General features: G+C 41.9%; 2 protein-coding genes across 7 annotated transcripts in view; one reads left to right on the plus strand and one right to left on the minus strand.

The window, feature by feature from the left end:
• The first annotated feature begins 1,094 nt into the window (after positions 1 to 1,094).
• On the plus strand, positions 1,095 to 12,667 carry LOC134558541 (lanosterol 14-alpha demethylase). Its single transcript, XM_063412502.1, has 10 exons — positions 1,095 to 1,370; positions 2,388 to 2,486; positions 3,481 to 3,657; positions 7,081 to 7,207; positions 8,129 to 8,303; positions 8,480 to 8,599; positions 9,068 to 9,263; positions 9,834 to 9,929; positions 10,815 to 10,983; positions 11,626 to 12,667. The coding sequence occupies exons 1-10, from the start codon at positions 1,197 to 1,199 to the stop codon at positions 11,802 to 11,804; spliced, it is 1,512 nt and encodes a 503-aa protein (XP_063268572.1). The 5' UTR covers positions 1,095 to 1,196; the 3' UTR covers positions 11,805 to 12,667.
• A 392-nt stretch (positions 12,668 to 13,059) lies between these two features.
• Positions 13,060 to 18,255, minus strand: part of AKAP9 (A-kinase anchoring protein 9) — a 112,985-nt gene continuing 107,789 nt past the window's right edge. For 5 of the 6 annotated variants that reach the window (XM_063412482.1, XM_063412474.1, XM_063412458.1 and 2 more), the window contains 6 exons: positions 17,764 to 17,964; positions 17,122 to 17,354; positions 16,061 to 16,146; positions 15,243 to 15,363; positions 14,300 to 14,439; positions 13,060 to 13,671 (listed from right to left, as the gene is read on the minus strand). In XM_063412482.1, coding sequence (XP_063268552.1) covers positions 13,628 to 13,671; positions 14,300 to 14,439; positions 15,243 to 15,363; positions 16,061 to 16,146; positions 17,122 to 17,354; positions 17,764 to 17,964 — 825 coding nt within the window. In that variant the 3' untranslated portion in view covers positions 13,060 to 13,627. The remainder of the gene's footprint in view (positions 13,672 to 14,299; positions 14,440 to 15,242; positions 15,364 to 16,060; positions 16,147 to 17,121; positions 17,355 to 17,763; positions 17,965 to 18,255) is intronic. The other variant, XM_063412465.1, reaches the window with a different exon arrangement.

Below are 18,255 nucleotides of genomic sequence, written 5' to 3' on the forward strand. Positions count from 1 at the left end.
GTGTTGAAACTTCAGAGCTTGCAGGCAACCAATTGAAAACTTTACTAGATCCCGTAGCTGACATGAAGAGTTTGAAGGTACTCAACACTGATTCCATGCACATCTCAGCATTCACAAGTGTTCTCTGCTACCCCACTCATTTAGTAATACTCAGCACGTGAGACCTTGATACAGAGGATATTACACGTTAAAAAAAAGTACGAGAATATTCATTCAATAACAAGCTTATGCTTTTGCCTGTGCATCTTTTCCAGCTGACAAAACTAAAAGTACTCAGAACTGATGACAACAAATAGTTTATTTCAGATGAAGCAGGGAATTTATGAGAATTTAGGTTTCTGAACTTCACAAAAATGTATTTTAAAGCATTACAGATAATCTTTGCAACTGTACCCTGTTGAAATGGCTCATTGGATGTAATGATCAACCCGGCTTTGTGCTAGTATTCCCAGATTTACACATTTAAACTTTAGAAGCTGACTGGACTCACTGGATGAACAAATACTGCCTTTAAAAGACCTATCCAAGCCAGAATTTTCTGGAAATATATAGATACATGTAAAGATATATTCCTGAATTAAAAAATGGTATGTGGACAACAAGCTGACCTCGGCTGTGATCTCTTGGAGCTCTCTGTTTCCAAATGCAGCTTTGTGCACTATTTGATCTTAAACCCTTAGCTCTTAGTGCAAACTCATTTCAAAACCAGTATTTTTTGACATTAAACTTTTGCAGCATCTGGAATTAAATAAGGTGTCCTCGTTCTCCGCGTGCTGTGCAGCCTTACAAATCAGCGCCCTGGGCTGCCAGCGGGGCCGCCGGCAGCGATGCCCGGGTGGCGGCTCACCGTCCTAAGCCTCATTTACCGGAGAACCCCAAATTGTGCGGGTGTTCGATGATCCCCAGCGTTTCAAACACCCAAGCGCCGAGCGCCGCCTCCGGGGCCGGGCCCTGAGGGCCGTGCCGAGCCCGGAGGGCCGTGCCGGGCCGGGCCCCGCCCGCCGCCCGCCCAATGGCGCGGGCCGCAGCCCGGCCGATGCCGTCAGCCCGCGCAGCGCGGCCGCGGGTTGGCTCCGGCGGCCGCAATCGTCACATGGGCAGAGATCAGCCCAGCGCCGGGAGCCGCCACACGGGCTCGGATCAGCCCGGCCCACCCGCGCCGCGCCGCCCTGCCCTGCCCTGCGGAGCCGCGGCGGATGGCGGCGGGCGCCGAGAAGATGCTCAACCTCATGGAGGTCGGCGGGTCCCTGCTGGAGCGGGTGGCCGTCGGCAACCCCCTCTCCCTGCTGCTGGCCGCCTCCGCCTTCGCGCTCAGCCTCGGCTACCTGTTCCAGCTGGGCTACCGGCGACACCTCGGCTCCGACCAGAAGGTGAGCGCTGCGGGCGGCGGGGCAGGGCCGGTGCCCGCGGGCCGGGGGAGCCGAGCGGTGTCGCTGCAGGGCCGGGCCCGGGGAGCGGGCTCGGGGCAGCCCTCGGAGCGCGGGGGAAGCGGCGCTGAAGGCCGGGAGCAGGCAGCGGGCTCGGGGCAGCCCTCGGAGCGCGGGGGAAGCGGCTGAAGGCCGGGAGCAGGCAGCGGGCTCGGGGCAGCCCTCGGAGCGCGGGGGAAGCGGCTGAAGGCCGGGAGCAGGCAGCGGGCTCGGGGCAGCCCTCGGAGCGCGGGGGAAGCGGCTGAAGGCCGGGCGCGGGCTCCGGCGGCAGCGGCGTTTCCAGCAGCCTCCCCGGGGGCGGCTCTGGGGCGGCCGGCCGCTTCGCCCTCACCGGGCTGCTTCCTGCCGTGGGAGGCAGAGGCGAACAGGGCTTGCGGAGCCCCAGGGCGTTCCCGGTGCTGCTTCATCCATGGGGCTTAACAGAAGGTGCTCGCTCTTGTACGACACAGTGCTAACCTGAAGTTGCTTTTGAGGGGCTGTTTAACGAATCCTCCAGCCCTGTTTCGTTTCTGACTGCCTTCTTTTCAGTCGCGGTATCTCTGTGCTTCACATTCAGAGGCAGCATAGGAAGAATCTTAATAATATTCACTTTATTTGAACCCTTACTGCTTTTAAATGTAGTTCTGTCTGAACAACTGAATTCTTTTTTAAAGCTGGCCTTTTCACGAAAGAGTTTAAACATTTAAAACTTCCTCTGTGGTTAGTTTTTATGTAAATGGACATGATTTTATGTCTTTTGGGCACTGGCACATGGCAGAGCACAGAGCCTGGCAGAGTTCAAGAAGCATTTGAACAACTCTGTGATGCACATGCTGTCACCCTTGGGGTGGTCCTGTGCAGGGCCAGCAGCTGCACTTTGATCCTTGTGGGTCCCTTCCAGCTCAGGATATTCTGTTAGTTCATGATTCTGTTATAATCTCTGAAGAAAATTCAGTAATTCTTTTTCTCTTTCTTCTACAGAACTACCCACCTTTTATTTCATCAGGCATCCCTTTTCTTGGTCATGCAATTGCATTTGGAAAAAGTCCCATTGAATTTTTGGAAAATGCTTATGACAAGGTATGTTCTCCCACATGACTGGCTGAGCATATATGAAAATACTTTGTGTATCTGTTAAGTTCTCTGTCTGGGGCCTGTTTAACATCAGTTCATTCTCATTTACCACTTCGAATATGGAATGGAGTTGTGCACTGTAGGCTCTGTGATCTTCAGATCTCTTCATGTAGCAGTAGTGTTTTATGAGCTCTTGTGATTCACATGCCATATATGCTGATACATTTGGGTAATACTCATAGCTGAATCACAAGTTAATTAAAAAGTCATTTTCAGTTATTTCTTGCTGTAATTGGTAACTTTTAATCACATTTTTTACCAATCTATGACCAGGTTGGAATGTAGCTGACCACCTCTGTGGACAACTTGATGAATTTTAAGGCCTCTCTGACGTTAAAAGAGCTGGTGTATAAAACCTCAGTAGTTTTTATACTGTAATAGCCTAGAAGAAATTAACTAAATCAGTAGAGCCTTAATTCCAATTAAGTTACATTTATCAAGCGGTTTTACATTGTCTAATACCATCTAGAGTTATAAGCTTAAATCTTAGCTTGGTTAGCTTAGAGAAAGCCAAATTTGGTGCATGAAGGTCTGGTGGCGATGACTTTTAAACTTCAAAATCTTATTTGCCCCTAATTATCTATGCATAATTTCAAATCCAGAATTTTTCAAGACAGTGTTTGTAGATTACTGGGGTCAATATGTGCTGCAATCTCTCTGCTAGTTTTTTTTAGTGTGACTGATCTTTTATTGATGTTTTCTAAAATAAATGGTTTTAAAATGTGTACATTCACATGTGTTCCTTATAACATTAGATATCACTAGTATGTACATTGTGAATGAATTTAAATGTGGTTTAAAATATATTTTTCTCTAATAAATGTCTGAATACTTTTTAGGAGAAAAAGTAATTTATGAAAGACCGTACAGAGAGATGGGGATTTAATGATTGTTGTTCTTATTTCAAAGGAATTGTTTTTTTGTTTATTCTCTCTCTTAGTATGGACCTGTGTTCAGTTTCACAATGGTTGGCAAGACGTTCACATACCTCCTGGGCAGTGATGCTGCTGCTCTGCTCTTCAATAGCAAAAACGAAGATCTGAACGCAGAGGACGTGTACTCGCGGCTAACCACGCCGGTCTTTGGCAGGGGAGTCGCCTATGACGTCCCTAATGCGGTTGGTATTTAAATAGCAGACGAGCAGAAGAGCAGTGCAGTTTGAGTGCTGAGTAGGCAGCCCTGAGCTCTTGGCTCTGTGTGACGGGATTGTGTTCACACTGTGGCGTATTGCAGTAGGTGAATCGTCTCATCTGGATAATCAAGACTGAGCATGTTCAGGTTGCTTTCTTTAGCACCTGGCCATTTGTCACTCTGGATGTTATCTTTTGTTCTTGAAACCATCTAATCTCACCATAGAGGAAAAACTATTGCATCACTTTCTTCTTCCCTTGCAGCATGCCTCTGACTGCAGCTCACTTTTTTTGTCCAAGCAACTTCAGGTCTTTCCTCTGAGAAAACCCTAAGAGTGGTAACTTTATATTTCTGCCATGCCAAATCTAGACATGGGAGTAATAATTTAACAGTTTGAACCACAAGGTTTGTTTTGCTCAGACAGAGATCATTCTGTGTATGTATGCAGAATACATGGGAGCACAGGGGCTGTGTCATGTGGCTTTGTACCTGAGCTAAGCATTGGCTGCTTTCTTGTTTGTGAGGGTGGCCTGTCGAGTCAGACTCTCAAACTGCAGAAGCCAACTTTTCTGTGGCCACAGTTGCTGCACTGTGTTCAGTGCATGTGGTATAGCAGAGTCTTTGGGTGGAAGAAACAGCACTGTGATATACTTAATGTTTGGGTTTTCAGTTTTAGCCTTACTTTGTTTATATAAATGCCAGTCATTTGACTAGTTTCTGTGACCATCAGTTTCTTTTCCTCCTTAGCATGCCTCTTCACTCATCCCTGCCTATGTGCTGTGATTGTTGCCCTATTAATGATGTGGCTTAGAGGCAGTAATCACTACTCTCTTTGCCTCCATGCTGGCATTTTGCCATGATCCACAGTAGGCATGTTGTTCTTACCCTGTTCTTCTGGAAATCTCATACACAGCTACTACCTACAACTTGCTACTTCCTAAGTAGGTAAAGGAGATTTTGGTTGTCTCCTCCTTTGTCAGGAAGTACTAAATTGCGGATAGCAGTCTAGGGGGAGGATTGGTTGGTTGAGTGGTAGGTTCTTTGATGGTTTGCACCATCACTTGATGGTTTGCATAGTTCCTTATCCCTATGAGAACCAGCACGACTGCAGCCTGGATAACAAGCAGGAGATCATTTCTTGTGTCCTAGGAGATCTCTTCTGTGAGTGGGCCATTCTAACAGACTTGTTTCTACCAATTCGGGAAGTCAGAGGTCTTCCTCAGAAAGTCAGGGATGGAGCTGTGAATCACTTCGCTGCTGGAGCACGGAGGATGCATGATTCTCTGCAATACATCTCATGTTCTTCTCTGGTATATACTCATTTCAGAAGAGTGTCTGTGAATCAGACTGCTAAGATGGCCAGATTTTCACTGTATTGTGCTTGTTTGGTGGATTCGAACTGTCACGGGATGTCTGCTTGAAACTTAAAGGTCGTGGTTTGTCCTAAATTCTGGAAGGTTTGCTCTCTGGTTACAGATGGTTTGACATCTGCTTTCATGCTCTTCAGTTTGTGGATGGATTTGAATGTCTATCTTCATGCAAGAGCTAGTTCTTTGATGTGATCTAATCTCATCCATCAGTTTTATATAATTTTCTGTAAGTTCCTTGGAAATGGACATTTCTTAACGCCATGTACTTCAGCCACATAGGGATGATTAAGGCCTACTTCATTGGCCCACCATATACAGCTTTTTTTGTTGTTTTTCTTCTGAAATGAGGTATTTTTCTAGAGTTACCCTAGGTTTTCTTTTTCCCTAGGGTGCACTTGAGTTCTGCTTTAGTCAAGAGATGAATCATATTATTCAGTAAGCCTTGGGTGTCTGTCGATATGTCTACTTAATTCATGCCTCTGCTACCAGAAGGACTTATTTCTTATGATCTCTGCAGATTCAGGTTCCTCAAAAATTCCTTTTTTTCCACAAAAGTTACTCTTTTTCCACAACGTGGAGATGCAGGGTGTTTGCTATTAACATACACTGATTATCTCTAGTTTCCCTCTATGAAGCTAGAGAGGTAGCACAGCCAGTTGTGGCCAGAATGCATTCTGCTAGAGGTAAGCTGGGTTTTTTGCATAGTGTCACCACCATGATTTCATTTCAGACATCTAATGGGAAGGCATTTAGAGAGCCATGGAAAATTTCATTGGCATTCTACAACTGATGGGTCATACTGAGGTTTCTTTTGAGACCCCCTTTTCTCTGCTTAAGCTGCTAAGTATCTATTTATTTTGTGACTTTCAGTCATATGTTTGGAAGAACCACCCTTTGTTCTTCAAAATGAGTAATTTGCATATTTATCAGCGATTCTGGTAATTGTTAATAGCCATAGTCAATATATCAACTCATATTCACACTCTCTCCTCCCTCCAAGCCTCTTGCAGACACTTCTTGTTGAGAGGAGCTGAAATTGCAGAGGATGTGTTCACTCCCGTGTGCCATTCCCGTCTCCATCAAGCTGGCTAGCATGCAGCAAGGGAAAATGTGCTTGTCTCTCTGCTCTGTGGCATGCGTGCCCTCTGAGTGGGGTCCTCACTGCATTCTCAAAACAGAAGCTTCTAGGAAGTAGCTTTTCTTTTAATGCTTTTTGTTCTGTATCGTACATGTAGAGCTCTTGGTGGGAAGACAGCTTTTGGTATATTACTAATGGTACAGTGGAGAGCTGTAGGGCAAATGCCTCATTCATAGTTAGGGCTTAAAAATCAAATTAATAATTTTCTGAGTCAGTATCCTGTAAATGCATTGGATGGGTCTCTACTAATGAAGAGCTTTTCACCAGTATGTTTGTTAGCTATGAATCTATCCACAGAAAAAGAGGAAGAGGTGAGAAGGGAGTGAAACACATTATGTTCCTAGAAAGCAGTTTGCCTCCTGCTTCTGTGTCTGACTTCCTGGGCAGAGATCAGAGGGCTTTGTAAAAGAAAGGGTCATCTCTAGTCCAGGGTCCTTCTGCCTGAGAGAACACAGGAGAGGGAAAGAAAGTGAGGAGGCCACATAACAGGGGACACAGGCTAAATCCAGACTTTGCAAAGATGGGGCTGGTTTTGTTTGTGATTATCTATCTGAAGGGCATTCCACAGTTCAACTTGGCATGCATCTTGTATCTTCAGGGATAAAGCTTAATGAAGATGCTATTTTTTTGTTTGTTTGTTTGGTACTGCAGAAGAGAGAACTGCAGCTCCTTTGAGCCATTCTTTTACTTGAATGTTTCTGAACTATTGCTTGAAAGTCAAAGGTGGTGAAAAACAGAACATTACCTATTCGATGAAACTGAGTATCTGCTGTACCCTGCAGTCCTAATCATAATCCCTATTTACTTCTGGATGTTCTTATAGTACAAGTTCCAATAGGTTTTAATCACATTAATATAATGATCCTTGTACTGATTGCTTTTTCTGTCTTGGTTCTTTCAGATATTTTTGGAACAGAAGAAGATGCTCAAAACTGGGCTAAACATTGCCCAGTTTAGACAGCATGTATCTGTGATTGAAGAAGAAACAAAGGAGTATTTCAAAGCATGGGGAGAACATGGAGAGAAAAGTAAGCAGGACGAAATGTATTTTTCCTCCAGTTTTCTGGGAAGCACTTAGGCCAATGCAGTATATATTTGTAAAAGATGTACTGCAATATAAAAATATAAAAATTACATAGGTAAAAGTGCACTAAACATCAGAAGAAAGAAAGAAAGAAAATACAGATTTTTAAAAATCAAATGTAAGGCTATTGGAGAATAATGCTCAGAAAATCACTGAAAGGAATGAAGGACTATCTTAGTTTTGTTTTCCTGGTCAGCTCATAGTGCACCTGTTGTGCTCATTTTGGATGGTATCAGTCAGCTCAGTGTAACCACTTCCTAGTCCCTGGGAAAAGTTGCTGCTCTGACTTCCTAGAGAGCCTGTGCTGGAGATCTTGGCTCTGGGAGTTTCTATTGTGAAAATCTGCATCTTCAAAGCTGATATGTTTACATTAGTGACCAAAGGGAAGTTGTTCTTTTCCCCATCATCATTATTGCAGGCTCACAGTTGCATAACAGTGTCAAATATTATTTCAACATACATACTTATATTCGAATGCATAAGAATTATATGTCAGATTTTAATATATTGAATTATTTTGAATGTATATGATTTATATGGAAGTGTAGTTAATAATATGGTAATATATAAATTGATGTTTAAGTATCTAAGTACTACTATATAAAAATAATTCAGTGGACAGCAAAATGAACTGGCTTCCCATGGATTTGGATTTCAGGGTTAAATCTTTGTATGACTTCACTTATATTTATTAAGGATCAAGCTTGTGATGCATGGCTTGCTTTGGAAGAATTACTAACTCTGCTAGAAAAATTTCTAGAAAGAAATACCTTAGAAAAAAGGTATCAGTGATGTAATTAAAAAGTTGTTCCAAGAGACATCTGCTAAGACACATTTCAGTAATGTTTTTCCAATCTTTCCTCAGATCTGTTTGAAGCCCTTTCAGAACTGATCATTTTGACGGCCAGTCACTGCTTGCACGGGAAGGAGATCCGGGGTTTGCTGAATGAGAAGGTGGCTCAGCTGTACGCCGACCTGGACGGGGGCTTCACTCACGCTGCCTGGCTGCTGCCAGGCTGGCTGCCTCTGCCGAGTTTCAGGTACCAGCACTAACAGAGGAACCAACTTAAGCATTTTATCTAAACATCACTGTCATTTGGATTGCCCCTCATCCCCACCACTTCTTTGTAAGCTATTCTAGACATCCCAATAAGTCCTCATAAGCCTTTTGTGTTATGTTGTATAAAGTTGCTAATGGAAATGTTTTGAATTGCAGACGACGAGATCGAGCACACAGAGAAATAAAGAAGATTTTCTACAAGGTCATCCAGAAACGTCGGAAGTCTGAGGAAAAGGAGGATGACATGCTCCAAACTCTACTTGATGCTTCATACAAGTAAGTCAAGACTTTAAACACTTGTTTGAAGATTTACTTTAGCTTTGAGCTCTTTAGTTAGAACTGTCTACCAAAACCCAAGAAAAACTCCCTCATGTTCTGAAGTGGTTTTATTGCAGGCAATTTGTCCTAGTTGTATTCTTAAAAACAGGTTTAAAACTTCACTTGTCAATGGTTATTCAGATTTCTGAGATTTTTATTGGTGGTCATGAGGTGGCTGAGGTTGCTTCCTTTTGCTTTGCTGGCCATTGAGGAATGATCTCCTTTAAGGCTCCTAAAGAGCCTCTCTCGCTCTGTTCTCCTTTCTCCCTACCCTTAGATCTTTTGCCCCATTGTTTAGGGTAGGCAATAAAAGAGTAGCAGGAGTAAGGAGTACATGAGAGGAAATTGTAAATGCTGCTGTGTAAATAGCAATGCTAAAAGTGAGCCGTGACCAAGTGAAGCTGCAGCTTGGTTCCCCGGGCGCAGGGACGGCCGCGCGCTGACGGACGATGAGATTGCGGGGATGCTGATCGGGCTGCTGCTGGCAGGGCAGCACACCTCCTCCACCACCAGCGCCTGGCTCGGCTTCTTCCTCGCCAGGGACAAGGCCGTGCAGGAACAGTGCTACGCAGAACAGAAAGCGGTGTGCGGGGACGACTTGCCACCCTTAACTTATGACCAGGTTTGTACGTTATGTTAGTCCTGAGGGGCATTTTTATACTTATAGATGCTTATTTAAAAAAAAAAATTAAAAGGTCATCAAACGTGAACTACAGTCACATGCTTTTGTGTTAAAATAATAACTGGCACGGTCATTCTGTGATAACACTGTTTGCCAGTACATTTCTCTTCCTGTCCAAGTAAATTTTCAGCTTGATACTGTTTTTCTAATCAGTGTTCATTAGGAAATTGCAGTTCCTATGTTTATTTAATAAATGATAGATCTGTAGCAGAGGAAGATCCTTGTATTTCCATTGAGGAAAGCAATGCAATATGATCTTGTTCTTTAATTGGGCAACAAAAAATACTTTAAAAGACAGATCACTTAGACACTAGTTGGTCAGTGATTTTTTCCATCTTAATTGAATCAAATGGAAAAGAAATAACCATTGTAGCTAATAAAGTACATGTAAAAATAAGCTGCTTACTCCTTGATTTTTTAAAATTTGTTTTTAAATGGTATAAAATAGCATTTTGTTTGTGTTGAATGAACTTGGCTATATTTGATACATCTTTTTCTCTGTATTTTCAGCTCAAGGATCTCAGTTTGCTGGATCGGTGTCTAAAAGAAACTTTAAGGCTTAGGCCTCCTATCATGACCATGATGAGAATGGCCAGAACTCCCCAGGTGAGGACACTTTTTGGAGCTAATTTCACTGCAGCAGCACAGGCCAGGTCAGGTATCTTGGCTGGCAGAATGAAACACAAGTGAGCCGTGTTCGCTGGCAGGGAGGAAAGCTGATGGCAGTCTGGGGTTCTGTCAGTGGTAGCATGGCCAATATTGAGCTAGGAAAGCAATCAATACCTTCAACTTGAAATGTTTAATTTTATGTGGAATTGTGTCCAGTTTCAGACCCCTGCAGACCCCAGCAAGCAAGATTAAGTGAAACAAGCAGAGGGCCACCTGGATGAGAGGGGGGCTGCAGCACTGGTGGTGAGAGGCTGAGGGAACAGGGATTGTTCCACCTGGAGAAGAGCAGCTCTGGGACCTAGGAACAGCCATGTGCAGTTTTCTTCAGCAGAACTGACCCTTTCCTGTAGCTACCAGTCTTATTTGAGCTTTGTTTGGTGCCACCATTTTTTTATTTGCCAGATATTTTTAATTGCTGTCATAGAAAAATTTGGCATGCATTTAATACAAGCTAGGTAAATCTGAAAGAAAACTTACTGCTTGTACAAATATGCTACCATATCAAAAAATTCAAATATTTTATTAACTATGTCCCTTCAGTGTCAAAGGCTTTCAATAACTTTTAGGTTCATTCTTTTTTTTTTTTTTTTTTAAACCTCCTGTAGAACTGCCAGCCTTAACCAGCTGGAAGGTTCCTGCAACTACTTGAGCAATATGTCCTGTACAAGTAAGAGAGGAAGTGTTAGGTTGCAGTAATTTTAAATTAAATTAGATTCTGCACTTGGCCAAAATCTCTTGAAATTTGTAACACTTCAGGTAACACTTTAAAAAGAAAAATGGAGACATTCTGTCATGTATGGAGTCTTGTCTCTTCTCTTGCAGACTGTTGCTGGATACAATATTCCTCCTGGCCATCAAGTGTGTGTATCTCCCACTGTTAACCACAGACTCAGAGACTCCTGGAATGAGGCTCTGGACTTCAAGCCTGACAGATACCTCCAAGATAACCCCGCAGCTGGAGAGAAGTTTGCATACATCCCATTTGGTGCTGGTGAGTAAGAGAAGGCAGCACCTTGTGTGAGGCTGTGCTGAGGTGGTTCACACCCGCCATCTCCTACAGCTCCTCTCCACACTGCAGCTTCTGAGGATAGTTTTTTTCTGTTTCTGCCTGAAAGTTTTCTTACTGTGAAAGTGCTGTTAAAAGAATTAAGTGAATAGTTCTGCATTAGTCATAGCTGTGTATATCTCTCACAGCAGTTATCAAAACACCTTTGGGTTAGCATGAGTGATGCTTGACTCACATCTTTTCAAGTCAAGGACAAACCTGGTAATACGAGTTCAGTTGAAGGCAGAGCAAAAGTCTGCAGTGTCTCCACTTCCAGAACAGTTTGCAAATATTGCCGTGATGGAGTTAGAGCTGATCTCATTTCTCAGTGTGGCAAATGCTTCTTTCCTGATACACAGATTAATGCTTTCTAGTGGGGACAGAACAGCACAATCTTATTCCATTTCTTGTCTGTTTTATGCAGTGACAATTTGGAAAAATAAGACTTGGATGGAATTATAGATAGAATGGGGTATGTGATTGTTGAGAAAGGGGCAATTACTGTCTGCATAAAACTTCTGAAGTTAGCTGATTGTCAAAGAGGATCCAATACAATATTGTAACTGTATTTCATGGCTTTCCTTCTAGGCCGTCATCGCTGCATTGGAGAAAACTTCGCTTATGTTCAAATTAAGACCATTTGGTCGACTTTGCTTCGTCTGTATGAATTTGATCTCATCAATGACTATTTTCCAACTATAAATTATACAACAATGATACACACACCTAACAACCCTGTTATCAGATACAAGAGAAGGTCACTCTAAACTCTGGCACTAAAACCTTACATTTTAAATTGTGTGAACTAACAGACTTTTGAATAAAATTGTGACAGAATAAGTGGCAGATGGAAGCTGATGCATCTACTGTTAGGAGAGCAACAGTCTACCAAATACAAAAGTTTTGCATCTATTTTGTTCGCCCACACTATTTACTGCTGCTGTGTATAAGTGCTTTCTCCACAATTTTCTCATTGCATTTTTAAAGCAAAGGTGTCTTTTCTATTGATGTAACACTTTTAAGGTGCATGCCAGATCTTTAATGAAGAAAAAAGTAATTTCTACAAGTGGAACTCTTTCCTTTTGAAAATAATTGAAGATTGCTTTCCCCAGATAACCAAGGGGCAAGGCTGCCTACCTTCCCTCTGTACCCTTTTTCAGCAAACCCATCTGGGAACCACAGGGGACTGTACTTGGTGGTGCCCTTCCTTTGGCATTTATGATTCTGTTCCAAGCAAGTGATGGTCTTGGCTGGTTTAAGAAAATGTTACTGTACAGCTAAGTGTGGTAGGCAGGTTCACAGGTAAGTTATTTCAAAAATGAGCCATTTAACTGTCTAACTTGAAGTAGTTGTAAAATGCTAATGTTCAGAAAGCAACAAGTAATTCTCAAAAAAAACCTGAAAATGGTTATCTCTGGAAGCTTGATGTAAAGTGTAAAGTAACAATATGAAGATACCTACAAAATGAATTTTGTAAATGTTTGTGTGTAAAAAGGTGAAATAGCTGAATGTTGTCTGGGTTTGTACTGACTCATGCAGGATTGTTAAATGGTGTTTGGTTCAAGAGTGCTGATGATAAATGGTAATGAGCTGTGGCTTACAGGAATTTTGAATTAAATTTGTAAACAAACCTCTAGTGGAAGTTTTCCATGCTAACCCTGTCACTTCTTTTTGAAAAGGTTTCATCAGTAAATTTGTAACACTCTCTTGGAGTGGGCTGTGCCCCCTTCAGCAGTGTTCCCTGTAACCAGGGTTTTGTCTCCTCCTCCCTGGTCTAAATTCAGTGTAACTGTTCTAAACCCTTGTGTTTGTATCGGTCAGGGCAGGTGAGGGAGCGCAGGTTTTTCCTCCCAGCCCTGTCAGATGTGACCAGGGTCTGCAGGAGCCAGGCCTGTCCCTGTCCCTCTCTGAATGCAGCACTTTGGAATCTGCAAAAAGTCAAGCTGCAGTCACCACAAGTAGGAGGAACTTGGGCAGGAGCAGCCTGTTCCATGTGAATAAGGGAGAGGTTCTTGAACACAGTTAGAAGCATGAAGTCATGTTTATTTCAGTACTTTGACAAAATACCCATAAAATTCAAAACTTCTACCATTACAAAAATAGGTCTCTACAAGTGATATTCTGTCTGCACTGCCAGTAGCAAATATTACGAGAGTCAATGTAACTTCAGTAGCCTTGCCAGAAAAAGTGCAAGTAAACTTTGCTGAATGTAGCTCAATTTAATTAATACACAAGTTTCATCTTCGCACCCTTTTGATAAATACACACTTCATAAGTTAATCATTTAAATTAGCATTCCACAAATATACATGTAATTTAACGGGGGGAGGGATTTTTTAGGGAGTTTTTGTTGGGGTTTTTTTTGTTCAGATTTTGTTGTTTGTTGTTTTTTTTTCATAAACACAGAGTGCCTACATCCATAAATCCAAGCCTCTGTGGGTGTGCCAGGATGGAACTGTACACAATCATAGAGCTGTGTTTGTATTGGTCCCACAATATACACATTATACAAAAGCACAGAAAGAGCACAGATTTACAGAAGGCAATCTGTGAGCATCACTGCCAGAGATGGAGATGGTGGAGGGTATTATTATCTTCTTATACCCATGTGCAACTGAGTGTATGAAGTTGAACCTGTCAGAATGGAGAAAAACTGTCATCAGGATTACTTGGAACAAGTATGTACATTCAGCTGAATGAGTGTGAAAGATATGGGAAATCACAGAATAGGGACTTTCAAAGGTCAAATCTTTTAAGGACAAAACTTTCCCAAATGATGGGGAAGACAAACACAGTAACTTCAAAACTCATAAATTTCATCCTATTGTTCTGGCAATTTTTTTGATGTATTTGTCTTTCAGCACAAAAAATTGTCATCGTCTATGGGACAAATTAACTGTAACTTCTGTAATCGAAGTGGTAGAAGAAAAAATTCCTCTTCCATGTCCCAATCTTCTGGGTACATTCTTCTCTACATAACTTATACTCTTTGCAAGATGCCAACTAAACCCTTGCTGCGCATTTGTTAGAGATCAGGGAAGTAAAGTGTTACCAACAATCTCAAAATCTATACTGAGAGCATGCTTGCATGTCTTTTCAAAGACTTTTACAATCTTTTAAGTGAGCTTTTTGCTGCAGCTCAGAAATGCCTCTTGTTAAGGCTGAAAGTGGATAAAATGGAAGCTGTTATGTATCTCAGAGAGCCAGCACCCAGGTGGCAGTGGGCTGTGCTGCCCAGAGGAGCTGGGGAGGTGAGCCCTACCTGACTGCACGCTGCCGAGCCGCTTCTGCAGCGCCTCCAGCCGGTTGATGTAATCTGTCAGGGCCCGCTCGGGGTCGTAGTTCTGCAGCTGGGGACATGTGAAGGAGACTGGGTTCAAATCAGCGTGCATCCCCTGCAGCCTAGGGCAGAACAACACACACTTCACTAGGGGAAATCTCGAGTAAAAATATCAGCAACACAGCAAAATACTGCCAGCAGGGATACCCTATGGCCTGTGTGGCCCTTAGCTTATCCAGCACATCAAACCCATTTAGCAGCCCTGCCACTTGCTGTGCAAGCCAGAGAAACCACTCTTTCCCCTTGCCTTTTCTTTCTACTGCACAGGATTTGTTGCTGGATTTTTTTGAGACAAAGACTGAGCAGCAAATTCCTAGTGAGACTACAGCAGAATCCACGGTAGATTGAAGTTTGGTCTTCTCTTCAGAAGCTTGTGTCAACAAGGACCCCACCATCTTTACAGGATTCTGCCTCTTGTCATTACTCTCTCTAAGTAAAACTCAATAGTGGCTAAAACAGATTAAAGGTTTTTACCATGTAAACTGTTACGGTCATGATAAACTAAGACAATACAAATACTCAGGTGGTTTACATGAAAATGAAACCCAAAATATGGCTAGAATTTGATATTCAGTGAAGATCTGAACTCACAACTTCAGATAAACTCATCAAAGTATGATGGCACTCATAAAAGTGTTGCCCTTGATGAAAAATACCCGGTTTCATTGGCAGGGGTGTGCAAGCTTTGGCCTCAACCATGTGATGAGTAATCACACACTGAATGCCTGAGACATAACTTTTTATATATTCTTACAAAAAAGTTGAATCTTACAGCATCAAAGGTTACAAACCTTAGCAGTAAACACTGAGGCTTTCAGTTATTTCAACAGTGCCTGAAAGAGAATAATATAACCCACAAACGTACTTATGTTGAAAGTTTATAGGTGATCTAGGAGACTCCATGCCTGACCTGGATCTATAGGAATGCCTCTGCTCTCCATAAAGATCCATGCCACCAGAGAATGAATCAGGCCGTAATTCATTACCTAGAAATACAAAACACACAGAACATTAGAAATACAAAAAGCAGTGTCTTGAAAACTAAAAACAGTAAGAGCTTTTGCACTTTACTGGGAATCTCAGACGTGAGTTTTCTGTTTGCATATCACAAAAATGGCATTTAACAAGTGTAGACCACTTTCAGACTCCCTCAGTGAAAAGCAGAGATGAAATCCTGGCCTCACTGACGTCAGTGAGAAAACTCTCACAGACTGAGCAAAGGTTTTAGTGCAGACCTAAATAGCCAGTAAATAATAATGAAGCTTCTCCTTAGACTCCTACAAAAAAGCAAACAGAAATCTGATATTTCCCCGACTTAACCCTGTAACAAAAGAATGACAAGCTTTTGTTCTAAGAAAAAGCCTGCAGTGCAGATCTACAAAACTCCAATGATGCAGCTAAAGCTGCTTTCATCAAATATGGAAGGTTTCCCTATGAAAACCTTCCATATTTTTTTAAATCCCACACATGATGGAGCAAAACAAAACTGAAGAGAAAACAAATAGGTTAGTGTCTGTGCTGAGCACGAAAACTGAGATTAATCCAAACAATTACAGCAAAAGAAAGAGGGAACAGCCCATATTCATTCCACATGAGTATAATACAAATTAAAACCCATCTCCATTAAGCAATAGTGTGACTTGCAAATACTCTATTTTCAGTCATTACTGGACTATGACTTACCTGTGTTCTGGCTAAAGACATCTCTATTGATAGTCAGAATACCAGAACCTGTAACTCTGTGCCATCGACGAACCAGGAACTTCATTCTGCATTTCAAATTAAAAAACAAAAAAACAAACAGCTTCAGGATAAATGAAATAGTCTGATAAAAGTAATCTGCTTTTTGTATTCTAGAAATTCTTGACCAGCAAGCAAAATTAACAGATAGGCATCTAAAACCTGAGTATCAAATACAAAACATCCTTTTGCATATCCCTAAGAGAGACCATCCTTTGTCCAAACCTGCTTTCAGTTTCACCTGTGCAATTCCAGAGGTGCTGTATAGGTCCAAGTGGACAGTAAATGGCTCAAGCATCTAAGCTGCAGCACAGCAGTATTTTAAAATCATACTAAATATACTTTTTTGCTCTGTTGCAGCCCCAAAACTGCAACTGCAGAGCACTTGGAGCAGAATTCTCACAACAGGTACATGAATACTGCCTTGAATTTGTATGACACACAAGGCTCAGAACAATAGCAAGCAGAAGTTCTTGGGGATTCAAACCTTCGTGAAGAAGGCTTGTTAGCAACTTGGCAATACTATGCAGTAATAAACTTTACTTTTTCTTCCTCACCAATTACAGCTTATCCTTAGTCTTGTGAAATTCAAAGGACTACCTAGATGAAGAAAATTAATTCCTAAATCTGTATTATACTTACATGTAAGATTTTAATCTTTAAAGGAAATTAGGTTGCAGAAAAAAACCTTTGTTAATAAGTGCAATATTTAGAATTGTTCATAATGTTTTTAATATGACTTTACCCACTACACTCCCTCTGTGATTATCAGATTCTGAGCCCTTTTTAACTACAATCAGACTGCTTATTCCTATTAGAGAATTTACCTACACTCTGCTCACCTTGTCACCCTACAAGTATCTACTATATTCATGACTACCAAAAATACACCATTTAAACAGGATGGAATATGACAGTTTCTAGATTTCACTGGAGAGCTAGAAAAGTATATATTGAGCAAAGCACAATCACATCTGTGTGAAACGTAACTTCCTCCAGTTTACCTCGAAATTGCAATGGACACTCTGACTGCAGAGCGGAATCGTGTGAAACCCTTTGAATGATGTGTGATGATTTCAAGGTCTGTGTAGGAAGGCTGTCCCCCCATGCGTGCTATGAGGGCCAGCGTGGCTTCTTCACACTCCTGGAATCCTCCTAGTAACAGCAGCAAGTATTTTTTCTGATATATGAGAGCTTTCCGAAAGCTCTCTGCTCGCAGGTATTTGCCATAAATTCTCTGCAACAAAAGAAAAAGACAAAAAGCCCCATAAGCTCCAGGAATCACAACAGTTCCAGGACTTTTGACATTGTTACTTCAACAGCATTTATGTGACTATTCATTTCTCAGTACCATGGAGAACACTGTGCTTCTGCTCACTCTTGATGAATGCAACGTCATATACTGAGGATCACCTAAACAGCAAGAAACAGAGCACACACAAAAGGACAGCATAGGTGTTTACATGTCATTCTTGGAGAGAAAAAATAATAGTCGGGTACCTGAGAACAAAAAATTTAAAACATTTAAAAATTTAAAATCTCTTTTTACGCAGAATAAAGCAGAGTGAACACAATGAAAAATAAGCCCAAATCAAAATTTTAAAAGCATCTGTAGTTAGTATGTGGGGGTAAAAAAACCTTCTTACCCTTAAAACAGCATTTTCAGTATCTGATCCCAGTTCTCTGAGGAAAGCCTCACTCCTGAGCTCTGCTCTCAGCTTGGAGAGCTCTGCATCAGCTTGTTTCAAGGATTTTTGCAGCGACAGCCTTTCTTTGTTCCAAATTTCCTTCTCAGAAGCAACAAGAGTGTCAATATTAACTCCACCATCCGATGAGTGCCTAGAAGACTGAAGACAAAGGAAACTAATTTGAATGACATAATTTGGAAAAGCTTACACCATGTCATTCTAGTCATTTGTCTGGTGGAGAGCTTATAAAATTCATGAGAAAAACTATTCAGTGTTGGATCTGAGGCCATCTTTGCACACTAACACCTCAAAAACAGTGATTTTAGGAGCCAAATCAATGTCCCAGAAAAATACAGTTTCTCCAAAAAAAAAAGTCCCCTCAACTGGATCATATTAGCTTTATGATCTTGAAGGCCATCTCTATCTATCTGGATCTGCTTATCATGGTGA

Source organism: Prinia subflava, chromosome 1 (genome assembly GCF_021018805.1).
Source record: "Prinia subflava isolate CZ2003 ecotype Zambia chromosome 1, Cam_Psub_1.2, whole genome shotgun sequence".
NCBI classification, from domain to species: Eukaryota; Metazoa; Chordata; class Aves; order Passeriformes; family Cisticolidae; genus Prinia; species Prinia subflava.

What these genes read in the sequence shown, in the direction of transcription:
- LOC134558541 (XM_063412502.1), top strand. Translation starts at nt 1,197, where the DNA reads ATGGCGGCGGGCGCCGAGAAGATGCTCAACCTCATGGAGGTCGGCGGG. An exon ending in CTGCCTCTGCCGAGTTTCAG is followed by an intron (nt 8,304 to 8,479) that starts GTACCAGCACTA and finishes TTTGAATTGCAG; the next exon opens with ACGACGAGATCGAGCACACA. An exon ending in CTACTTGATGCTTCATACAA is followed by an intron (nt 8,600 to 9,067) that starts GTAAGTCAAGAC and finishes CCCCGGGCGCAG; the next exon opens with GGACGGCCGCGCGCTGACGG.